General features: G+C 33.4%; 1 protein-coding gene across 1 annotated transcript in view; it reads right to left on the minus strand.

Annotated features, from left to right (window-relative positions):
• ephx2 (epoxide hydrolase 2, cytoplasmic) overlaps window positions 1-11,294 on the minus strand; it is a 37,730-nt gene extending 26,436 nt beyond the window's left edge. The window contains exons 1-9 of the mRNA XM_073827643.1: window positions 11,151-11,294; window positions 10,848-10,998; window positions 9,668-9,752; window positions 9,397-9,553; window positions 8,585-8,775; window positions 8,353-8,475; window positions 5,792-5,860; window positions 5,602-5,697; window positions 3,342-3,420 (exon numbers count right to left, since the gene is read on the minus strand). Of these exons, the coding sequence (XP_073683744.1) occupies window positions 3,342-3,420; window positions 5,602-5,697; window positions 5,792-5,860; window positions 8,353-8,475; window positions 8,585-8,775; window positions 9,397-9,553; window positions 9,668-9,752; window positions 10,848-10,945 (898 nt within the window). The 5' untranslated portion in view covers window positions 10,946-10,998; window positions 11,151-11,294. The remainder of the gene's footprint in view (window positions 1-3,341; window positions 3,421-5,601; window positions 5,698-5,791; window positions 5,861-8,352; window positions 8,476-8,584; window positions 8,776-9,396; window positions 9,554-9,667; window positions 9,753-10,847; window positions 10,999-11,150) is intronic.
• Window positions 11,295-12,765: the final 1,471 nt, after the last annotated feature.

Genomic DNA, 12,765 nt, shown 5'->3' on the forward strand with positions numbered 1-12,765 from the left:
TTAAAATAGTATCCCAACAATGACTAAAGCCACAAAAATTAAAGGATTCATTAAATTACATTTTTAAGTATAGTTATTATTAACAAAAGCAGATTACAGATTTGGCCTTAAAAATTAAAATAACTTACTAAAATAAATGAAAAAAAAATAAAAGTTGTGACAGAGTATGGTAAATTAGAGTAAATGTACAAAATGTAAACATAAAATTATTGTAAAAACATAATTTGTAATACATTTATTTATTTCTTTATTATTTATTATTATAAACACAATTGTTTATTTTCTCTATTATAGGTTGAGCTATTTAAATTAGAGGCAACCACTGCATTTTGAAACAATCTACAGTATAAATATCAAAAAATTACGACACAGCTCTTTCTTAATCGTATTAAGTGCAGACAATTCAGCCATAATCAAAGTAGGCTACTCTCTCAATATTCAAAGTGCAAACAGAGACGGAATATTTCAAGCATGATACAGAGCTATAGGCATACACAACCTATTATAGTCTATATTCTGATAACAGCCTAGATATGTCATTTAGCCTAATTTGCGTCACTCTCTAAACAAGGGGGATTAAAATTGCTTTTGAATGCGCGTGCGTTTTTTGCTTTCGGTTTCAGTTTTAACAATCGCGCCAAACTCTCAGCTGAGGTGAGAGTCACTTTTCAGATAGTCAAACCACTTACGGAATTCGTGCTACATTTTTTTGTCGACAACTTCAACATCTTTGGATAATAAATCGAGGTTAGTTTCTCTTTCGTCGCTGCTTCCACTCTCTTTTTTTGTCGTCCTGGTGTAGGGTTGCTTCGCAAAGTGCTGTAGGAAATGAACTTTGTACTTTGACGTGCACACGGACGCTGCACGCTGATTGGCCGCTGTCGCATATTTCTGCTGTGTGATTGGCTCTTAGATTAATCCATATCGAGCAAAAAATGTCTAGACTAGAGCTTATCATCGTTATTAACATAAATTTTATCGCGATTCGATATGATATCGTTTATCGGCCCAGCCCTACGTCAAAGCATCCTATGCTGCAAACTTACCAACACTGATGAAAATTACTGTTGGTCATCTTAAAAACACAGATGTCAAAGGATAAAAAACAAGCTGTTTTTAAAAAGTATAAATGTTCCAAGAACAAAAACATCTTTAACTGCTTATGTTTATAAGGCTTATTAACTGTATCTTGAGTGTCCTTGATCACAGGATGCAATTTAAAAAATCTTCAACACTTTACCTTGACAACTTCCTGTGAAAGACTATGCATTTTTAATCTACAATAAGCAAAAATGAAGTATCCAGCTAAAAACAACAACCTGTGCACTGATTCTGAGGATTGCAATTAGTTGTTGTCATAGGTTAAGAATCTTAAGAGGCCACTTTTAGCCCTGTGTTCAGAAATTCATTTCGAAAGAGAACTAACACTTTTTTTTAAACAAGTGCAGTGTTTAAAGTCACACTGAAACACAAGTAGACAGAGCTTTTCTGCCATATTGTGACGTACATCCAACCACAAAAAATGTATGCATCCTTTGTTGATCAGATTTTAATATGTTGCCGTTGAACCCAAAAGTGGAGGTCGATGAACGCAAGCTTGCAGGGGAGAATGATTTGGAGACATCCTGCATGCATCTCTAGGAACATATGCACGGATGAATTTTTCACAATAAGATCTAGTGTGCATAGATAGAGTAGAAAATAGCTGGTGTGAATTAGAGAGAGTGCATGCATTAACACTAGAGTTACTGAATAAGTGACGCCTTCTTTTGCTTTCTCAACAATGCAAGAAGCCACTCTCCAAAACCTTTACTTTTTCTCTTCCTCTCTAGTGGAATGAGCTGGCAGACTCCAAACTGCTGGAACAATCGCATCTTTCAAGAAGCAGCTAAAGACCTCTTTTGCAAGCACTTAACCACCCCACACTCTTCAACCAATTCACCTGCACACTCACGAAAAATTTTCCTCGTCTCAAGCTTGCTTCCTAATCTAGTTGTCAAACAATGGCAATGTACAGCTGAAGTCAAAAGTTTACATACACCTTGCAGAATCTGCAAAATGTTAATTGTTGTACCAAAATAAGAGGGATCATACAAAATGCATGCTATTTTTTATTTAGTACTGATCTGAATAAGATACTTCACATAAACGATGTTTACATATAGTCCACAAGAGAAAATAATAGTTTAATTTATAAAAATGACCATGTGCAAAAGTTTACAAGGATTCTTAGTACTGTGTTGTTACACGAATAATCCACATCTGTGTTTTTAGTGATAGTTGTTCATGAGTCCCTTGTTTGTCCAGAACAGTTAAACTGCCCGCTGTTCTTCAGAAAAATCCTTCAGGTCACAAAATCTTTAGTTTTTTCATTTTTGTGTATTTGATTTTGAGATCCATCTTTTAACACTAAGGACAACTGAGGGACTCATATGCAACTATTACAGAAGCTTCAAAAGCTAACTGATGCTTCAGAAAGAAACACGATGCATTAAGAGCCGGGGGTGAAAACTTTTTGAATTTGAAGATCAGGGTAAATGTAACTTATTTTGTCTTCTGGGGAACATGTAAGTATTTTCTGGAGCTTCTGAAGGGCAGCACTAAATAATAAAAATATGATATTTAGGCAAAATAAGAAAATCTACACATCTTCATTCTGTTCAAAAGTTTTCACCCCCCCCCCCCCCAGCTCTTAACTCATTGTCTTTCCTTCTGGAGCATCAGTGAGTCTGAACCTTCAGTAATAGTCGCATATAAGTCTCTCAGTTGTCCTCAGTGTCAAAAGATAGATCTCAAAATCATACAGTCATAGTTGTAAAGGGTTCAAATAGACAAAAATCCTGAAAAAGCAAAAAAAAAAAAAAAAAAATTTGTGTGACCTGAAGGGTTTTTCTGAAGAATAGCGGGCAGTTTAATGGTTCAGGACAAACAAGTGACTCATGAACAACTATTACTAAAAAAAAAACAAAAAAAAAAACACAGCTGTGGATCATTGAGGTATACGAACATACTGTATAAGAATGTAAACTTTTTATGAATTCAACTATTATTTTCTCTATATCTTAATCGGGTCAGTACTAAAAAAAAAATCAACATGCATTTTGTATTATCCCTCTTATTTTGGTTGAATAATTAACATTTTGTAGATTTAGCAAGGTGTGTGTAAACTTTTGACTCCAACTGTATATAAATGCATATTGCTGCCTCCTTGATGAAGCGCTTTTGTTCCTCTTTGCGTTTGTTCCTCTTTAGTTAATCACTTTGGATAATGTAAATGCAATGTAAAAGAAATGGGAAGTAAAAACAAAGCATGAAACATACTGTGTATAATTATATCTGACCTGCTGGAGCAGTGGAGTCACCATAGCCTTTCATGTCAAGAGCCAGAACCCTGAATCCAGCATCGACCAAAGCCGGAATCTGATGAGAAACGATAAACAAAAACAATAACATCTGAAGAACACAAGTGGCGCTTGTGTTCTAAATGGTTGCCAGGGCATTGCTATGCAGTTGCCAAGATGTTTTGAGTGCTATAATGCATTGCTAAGCAGTTGCAAGGATGTTAGGCGATTTCTTACTGGCTCAAAGAAAGCATTAAAAGGTCTCTGTGACAGATTTTCTTCAAATCACTAATCCCAAGTATGAGAAATAATTATAATGAGCACTGACGTGTCTCAACAAGTGATGTAGAATGCTTAAAGCACTCTAGCATTACACTATGGAATCTTCTCATATTTCAGATGCACAAGTCGTCACAGTTGGCTAAACTTCAATAGTGGTAAATGGAAACTGCAACAAATATATATTTTTTAAAACATGTGAAAACACTCACACAGCAGCACTGCTTTCTGTAATTTAATGCCAAGGTAATAAAACAATAAAACAAAGTACAGAGTTATTAATATATATTAAATCTTTTAAACACAAAAAAGGTTGCTAGATTCTATAATATAACTCTTTGCGTCATCACAGTCAGTGAAAAGGGTCCAAACTTATTTTCAATATCCATTATTCAATTCCCCTTTGAGGTGTATTCAAAGGTATAATAGTGAAAGCTCACACATGAATCCTTCTGGTGTTTAAACCCCACACCTGTGGGTTACCAGCTCTGATCTTTAAAGGTGCCGTAGAATAGAAAACTGTATTTACTTTGGCATAGTTGAATAATAACAGTTATGTGCATGGACATGACATATTGTGAGCCTTAAACACCATTGTTTCCTCCTTCTTAAATCTGGTGTTTGCACAAAAAACACTAAAAACAACACCGACTATGATGTTATAGTCATGATCATTAATAATTTCGCCCCCAATATTTGCATAGCCCAATCATCAGAAGTTCTGCAGCTAGGCTATTGTGAAAAAACGAAGCAAGGACAATATCACTGACAAGCATCTAAACTTGTCCAATGTGGTAAGTACTGCCGCTGTAGTATACCATTGTATAGAGCACACGTGATCGCAAATCTCAAAAGTTAAAGTAAAAAGTGGTCGTGCATTCAAAACAGCAGTTTCAATACCCTACATATTAATAGCAACTTAAGCTCTGTGATTAAATATATATTTTCCTTCCTGTGTGAACTACTGACATGAGCTGCTCTGTAAAACAGCCAATCAGAGCAGAGCTCATCATTATTATTCATGAACTTTCCAAATAAGGTAATAAAAGACCATTTCATTCTAGGGACACATCCTAGGGTTGTAAATGGACTTGTTTCTGGAGAATGTTTGCCCTTACCTATGTCATACAACTTCTATGTAGATATCAGAGAACAATTTAAAATATTGTATCAATGCATTCTATGGCACCTATAAAGGATTAGTTCACTTCCAGAAAAACCCATGTCATCCAAATTAAGGATTTTGAGGACAACATTCCAGGATTTTTCTCCATATAGTGGACTTTAATGGTACCCAACAGTTTGAAGGTCCAAACTGCAGTTTCAGTACAGCTTCAAAGGGCTCTACACCATCCCAGCCAAGGAATAAGTCTCTTATCTAGCGAAACATTTGATCATTTTCTAAAGAAAATTACAATTTATATACTTTTTAACCACAAATGCATGTCTTGGACTAGCTCTGCAACAAGCATTGCGTCATCATGTTGGAAAAGTCAAACTAATTCCTCATCTGTGTAATTCAGTTCAAAATAGTAGGGTCTTGACTTCGTAATGTGTGAGGTCAAGCATTTGTGGTTAAAAAGTATATACTTTTTTTTCTTTTAGAAAACGACCAATCATTTCCAACATGATTACGCAATGCATGTTGCAGAGCTAGTCCATTTGTGTTTAAAAAGTATATAAATTGTAATTGTTTTTAGAAAATGACCAGATGTTTCGCTAGATAAGACCCTTATTACTCAGCTGAGATCTTGTAGAGCCTGCATTGAAACTGTAATTTGTGCCTTCAACTCACTGGCCATCATTGAAATCCACTATATGGAGAAAAATCCTGGAATGTTTTTCTTAAAAACCTCAATTTTTTAAATGAAAAAAGAAAGACATGAACATCCTGGATAACACAGGGGTGAGTAAATTATCAGGTAAACTTTCAAAGGCCTGTATTTCAGTTGCATCGGCTAAAAGTGTTGAGACACCTCACCTGATATCTCCAGGAAAACCAACTCTCAGGGAAGCCATGGCACAGGAGAACAGGCGGTCCATCTCCCATGTCCACATAGTGACTCCTCACACCAGGCTGAAAAACAGAGGAACACCCTTTTAATGATCCTTAATAATACACCACCATTGAACTCTGGCACAAATAAAACAGAGATAAGGATTATAAATACCTTAATGGTCACGTATCCATGAGAGACATTTTCAGGATCACAAGAGGGGGGCTGGAGATCACCGGTAACCTGTTAACAGTTATCCATTAAAATCATTAAATGTCACAAAGGAAATTCAATTTATGTTTTTTCACTGTACATTATAAGACGACTGGTTTTATTTTTTACTTTCATACTGTAAATTTAAAGGATTACTCCACTTCCAGAATAAAAATTCCCTGACAATTTTACTTACCACCATGTCACTCAAAATATTCATCTCTTTCTTTCCTCAGTCGCAAAGACATTACGTTTTTTGAGGAAAACATTCCATGGTTTTTCCCCATATAGTGGACTTTAATAGTGCTCAAAGGATGGAATTTTAAAAATGCAATTTCAATGCAGCTTCAAAGGGCTCTACATGATCCCAGGTGAGAAATAAGAGTCTTATCTATCAATCTGTCATTTTCTCAAAGGGGTCAATGGATGTAAAACTCACTTTTACATGTTGTTTGAAGATGAATGTGTGTTGGCAGTTTGTGTACACAACCACCCTGCAATGATAAAAATCCACCCAGTGGCATTTTTTAATCTTTAAAAGTAATATCCCCTTTTTAAAATCAGGTCATTCTCAGCTTCTTGTCGATGTGTCGAGGCCGACAAGAAAAATGTCCCAGATCAAGAATGTCTCAGATTAAGCAATTGAGGTGTTCATTAAGCAATTGAGGTGTTCAGAAATTCATTTACTAGACATGCGTCTATGTTCGTGCTAATCATTCGTGATGCAGCTTCACCCACAGCAGAAGTGAGTATAAGGGTGTTAATGCATCTTTGCAAATGGCCTTTCTTAATAATGTGTTGGTTAGCAAGTTTCGCAGCTAAACGCGGCTAAATGCCGCTAAAGTAAACATTACGGCTCGTCATCCCACGGCAGAGAGGGGCGGAGCAAGCAGAGCTCATTAGCATTTAAAGAAACATGCAACAGAATATCTCGCTTTAAAGATGGCTGATTTTGACAAAGTGCAAAGAGTGTTTTTAACCAAAGCATGTTATAGACTTCTCATTAAGACCCTAAGGAATCATATCAACTTGTGGAAAATGGGCATCCGATGACCTCTTTATATTTATACACTTTTTAACCACAAATGTTCGTCTTGTCTAGCTCTGCGATGCACATGCTTACTCTGTGCACTCCAATTCAAGACAGTAAGGGTATGTAAAAAAACTCCCACCTCATTTTCTTCTCCATCCTACATCTCTGTTTTACCTTTTTTGTAAAGGGTGTTAAAGGGATGGTTCGGAGTAGATTTGACTTCATTGCTATGCACTCCGAAGCCCATCTAAATACCCCATCCGAAGTTTTTTTTTCCTTAGTCGAACATTTATGGAGATATTAGAGTTTTTCGAATTGCTTGTTACAGGGGTGAATGGTACATGTGATGTATCTCGTAAATTGCACCACTAAACGTGCAAGTAATCTTACCAAACTTGTACAGTAGTGTAAATAGGTTATGTACTCACAAAACGCTGCATCAGAACATTTGTAAGTCCACAATGAGTGTTTTAAAAACACGTTTTAGCCGATCCCTACTAGTCTCAGAAACTACAAGTCGACGTCACTTCCCTGGTTTGAAAAAAGCATGTAAAAGTCCTCCTACTACATCTGTGTGCATGTCAACTTGTAGGAGGACTTTTACGTGCTTTTTTCAAACCAGGGAAGTGACGTCGACGTGTCGCCATTTGTAGTTTTTTCGACTAGTAGGGATCGGCTAAAACGTGTTTTTAAAACACTCATGGTGGACTTACAAATGTTCTGATGCAGCGTTTTGTGAGTACATAACCTATTTACACTACTGCACAAGTTTGGTAAGACTACTTGCACGTTTAGAGGTGCAATTTACGAGATACATCACATGTACCATTCACTCCTGTAACAAGCATTTCGAAAAACTCAAATATCTCCATAAATGTTTGACTAAGGTAAAAAAAAACTTCGGATGGGGTATTTACAAGGGCTTCGGAGTGCATAGCAATGAAGTCAATTCTACTCCGAACCATCCCTTTAAACCTTCTTTGCACGTTCACTTTGTAAACACCCAGTGGTACTTCTGCAGCGATGTAGGACAATTTTTTGAAGAAAGTGAGATGTAACTTTTTCAACATACCCTAACTTGTACAAAACAAGATGAACATTTGAGGTTATAAAGTATATAAATTGTAAAAAATTTTTAGAAAATAACTGATTGTTTCACCAGATAAATCCCTTAATCCTTGGCTAGGATCGTGCAGAGCCCTTTGAAGCTTTGCATTTTTAACCTTCAATCTGTTGAGCACCATAGAAGTAACTATATTTTTTCCTCAAAAAAAAGCCATGAACATCTTGGATGACATGGGGGTGAATAAATTAACAGGAAATTTTTATTTCAGAAAGTGGACTAATCCTTAAACAGCATTTTTTAGATTTATTACAGTTTTTCGCCATATAAAGTAATGAGAACCTGCTATTATACCACAGCATTTTAGCAGTGTTTTAGCATTAAAATATATTTTTTTACAGTGGTTTAAGGTCAGAATTTCCTCACCTCTATTTCTGTAAGCTTCTGAATTTCCTTAAGAGCCTCATTGATGTCCTTGACATGAACTGCCGTCATCCCCAAACCTTCAGCTGCCTTGACACTTTCTTCATCCACATCCAGCCAGACTGCCTTAAATTGGTCAATTATAAGAACATTTGGTTACATCCTTAAATAGCAGCTTTTCAATCTGCTGTCAATTTCCAACTGGAGACATTATGAAGTGAATTACTGCACTTACTTCTTGAGGTTTAACAGCAAGTTTCTCGAGGGCATTGGTAAAGATGTCTGGCTCTGGGATTCTGACACCGGCATAGCAAGATCGCACAACCAGGTCGAAACGGCTCTCCAATACGGAGAGAATCTTAGCGATGCCATCTCTCTGATCAGTGTCATCCACCCAGATATTAGCGAGGACACCGGTGGCAATGCCTTAAGGGAAGAGTTGACACAAAAATGAACATTTTCTAAGAAATTGGTCACAAGCAGACCATCTCAGATGTAGATAAGTTTGTTTCCTAATCAGATTTGGAGCATTACGTCACTTGCTCACGACCGGATCTTCTACAGTAAATGGGTGCCATCAGAAAGAGAGTCCAAACAGCTGATAAAAACATCACAATAATCCACAAGTAATTCACACCTCTTCAGTCCATCAATTAACATCTTGAGAAGCCATAAGCTGCGTGTTTGTAAAAAAACAAAAATATAGTTTCACTGTTTTCTCCAGTGAAAATTTTGAGTTGTGTAAATCAGGAGAGAAATATGCACAAGAATTAAGTACCGTTTACATGTTTATGAGCTGTTTGGACTCTCATTCTGACGGCACCCATTCACTGCAAAGGATCCATTGGTGAGCAAGGAATGGAATGCTAAATTTCTACAAATCTGTTCCTATGAAGAAACAAACAAAAAAGTTCCAGCTAATTTTGATTTTTGGGTGCACTTTTTTTTAACTTATCTCCAGGAGATAAGTCAAAAATTCCTTTGAGAAAAAGATAAAAGGTTTATTTAAAACCACTCAAGTAAAATCGCAATGCAAAAGCAACATACCGTGACGACGGAGGACAGCTGCAGCATCAAGAACTGCCTTGTTGAATTCTACCTGCCCAATGTCACTGAAAACCTTCTGAGCTGAGAATTGGGCAGATAAAGACAAACCCTGATCGGCCGCTACCTTCTGACACTCAGCTTCAAACTCAGGAATCATCTGATTTGTAAAACAATGATGCTTAAGTAAATATTTTTGTTGCACTAAAGCAGCCTGCATGCATAGTGTCATGCTATATGCATGAGTACATTTTATGAACGAATCGAAAAATACCTGAGTTAGAGTGACTTTTCCTTTCTCCAAGCGATACAGTGCATTCTCACTGCCAAGTTTCGTAATCACATTCTTTATGAATCCCCTAGAGCAACATAAAATAAATACGCTGCTGGTCAAAAGTTTTTTAACACTGATATTTTTTCATGTTTTTCGAAGAAGTCTCTTCTGCTCATCAAGCCTGCATTTATTTGATCCAAAGTACAGCAAATGCAGTAAAAATTGGAAATATTTTTTATATTTGGAATATATTTTAAAATATAATTTATTTCTGTGATCAAAGCTACATTTTCAGCATCATTACTCCAGTCTTAAATGTCACATGATCCTTCAGAAATCATTATAATATGCTGATTTGCTGGCCAAGAAACATTTATTATTATTATTATTATTATTATTATCAATATTTAAAACAGTAAAAATACTTAGAAATAAATAGAATAAATAGATCCGAATATCAGCATTTATCCAAAAAGGTTTTGTAACATTATACAATAAAACATTTAATAGCTTTTAGTCAGAAGAGTCAATATAATTTATTTATTTTTTATTTTTATTTTATTTTTTTGTGATGATAAAGACATTTATAACGTTACAAAACCTTTCTATTTCAGATAAATGCTGTTCTTCTGAACTTTCTATTTGAGAAACCTGCAAAAATTCTATTCAACTGTTTTCAACATACAACATAATAATAATAATAATAATAATAAATGTTTTTGAGCAGCAAATCAGAATACTAGAAAAATTTCTGATAGATCATGTGACGTAATGACGCTAAAAATGTATTTACATTATTAAATTTTAAAATATATTCAAATAAAAATCAGTTATTTAAAAAAGTAAAAATATTTTCAAAACTACAATGATTTTTGAAGGATCATGTGACACTGAAGACTGGAGTAATGATGCTGAAAATGTAGCTTTGAGCACAGAAATAAATTACATTTTAAAATATATTCAAATAGAAAGCAATTATTTTAAATAGTAAAAATATTTCAAAATTGAACTGTTTTAGCTGTAGGCCTACTTTAGATCAAATAAATGCAGGCTTGGTGAACAGAAGAGACTTCTTTAACAAACATTACAAATCCTTCGGTTCAAAAGCGTATTATTTATGATCTTATATTAAATATATTTGAAATAAATAAACAAACAAACAAATAAAAAAGCCACATACCTCGAAATACCAGTACTTTCTTCGAACTTCTGAAATGTCTGGGCAAGATGGGGTGTAACAACACCACCCCACAAACTAAACAACACCGCCTTCTTCATTGGAAACCTGTTTTATTTTCTTTTATTCAGAAGTAACGTACTTTTCTAAGTTTCTAGATAAAAATGAAACACATAGCAGAAAACATTATTACACAACGTAACATTACTTTGCGATTTCTGCCAGAACAAAAACACAAAGTTTACAGTACAAAGTTCATTGCGCAATGTCATAAAGTTGAATTCGGTGAAGTTTTATGTGTATTACCTGATCTGCGGTTTCAGATGAATGGACACGGGGAGATCCCCAGTTACCAGTAACGTTATAGTTAACAACTTGTAAACTAACGCTGTAAGGACTGGCACTACCACAGTTTATAAACCCAGCCCTTAACGGCATCTGGCGTCAAAACTGTACTACTATCTACAAATAGGACTTATACTATGGCAGAGGAATAGCTAATGAATATTAATCGCGTTGAAGTCACGTTCGCCAAATAATAGTATCTGATTGGCTGAAAGATTGCAAAATGACGTCAACAGGAAATATTTAATATTCATAAGCCAAGCCTTCACTATAGTAGTTTAAAGAGATGAAAGTCCAAAAAAATTACGGTACTTGCAAACTTTATCAAAATTTTGTAATTAATAATTATTTAATATAAAATGCCTTATAAATATAAATGATTATTAAATAATAAATTATAAATATTCAAATACAATAAAAATACGTGTATTATAATGCATAAAACTATATTTAGTAAGTTAATAATTAAATGCAACAATATATCTAAAGAAAAGCACTACAGAAACAGTAATGTGTTTAAAAAATCATAACATCATAACAAAAATCATACAAATCTAAATATTTTTATATATAAAAACTAAAATGAATAATATATGAATAAAATAAAAATAAAAATAAATGTAATGCATAACAAATTATTCAAAACCAGACTATATATATATAGTATAGTATATATAGTATATAGTATATATATATTTATCATATTATTAATATTGAAATACATGTATGTAATGCATAACAAATTATTTTATATGTCAGTAATTAAGTGCACCAATTTATTTTGCCGTATTTAAAGAAAACCTTTATAGGCAATAATTATTATTAATAATCAAAACATGTATTTTCACAAAAAAAACAACTATATGTTTTAAAAAATCATAACATAACAAAAATCATAGCAAAAAACAAATATATTTTATATTTTAAAAATTATATTTATAATATTATTAAGATTGAAATACAATAAAAAATAAATGTATATAATGCATAACAATTAAGTGCACCAATTTATTTTGCAGTATTTAAAGAAAACCTTTATAGGCAACAATTATTATTGCATAACGTAGTTTCACAAAAAACGGTATGTTTTTTAATAAATCACACTATTATAAAAACCATAACAAAAAAAATTTAAATATATTTTATATAAAATATTTAATATTTATAGTATTATTAATATTGAAATATAATAAAAAATACATGTATGTAATGCATAACAAATTATTTAATAAGTCAGTGATTAAATGCACCTATTTATTTTGCAGTATCTAAAGAAAACTTTTATAGACCACAACTATTATTTCATAACATGCATTTTCACAAAAAACATAACAAAAAATCAAAATATATTTTTATAAAAAATATTTAATATTTATAATATTATTAATATTGAAATATAATAAAAAATGCATGTATGTATGTATGCATAAATTATTTAATAAGACAATAATTAAGTTTTATTTTATGTAATGCATAACAAATTATTTTTAATTATTTAAAAAAAAAAATCATTGATTAATTTCACCGATTATTTTGCGAAAATGGCTCGAATTATCTATGAATTAATAATATTTTA

Source organism: Garra rufa, chromosome 21 (genome assembly GCF_049309525.1).
Source record: "Garra rufa chromosome 21, GarRuf1.0, whole genome shotgun sequence".
Classification (NCBI taxonomy): domain Eukaryota; kingdom Metazoa; phylum Chordata; class Actinopteri; order Cypriniformes; family Cyprinidae; genus Garra; species Garra rufa.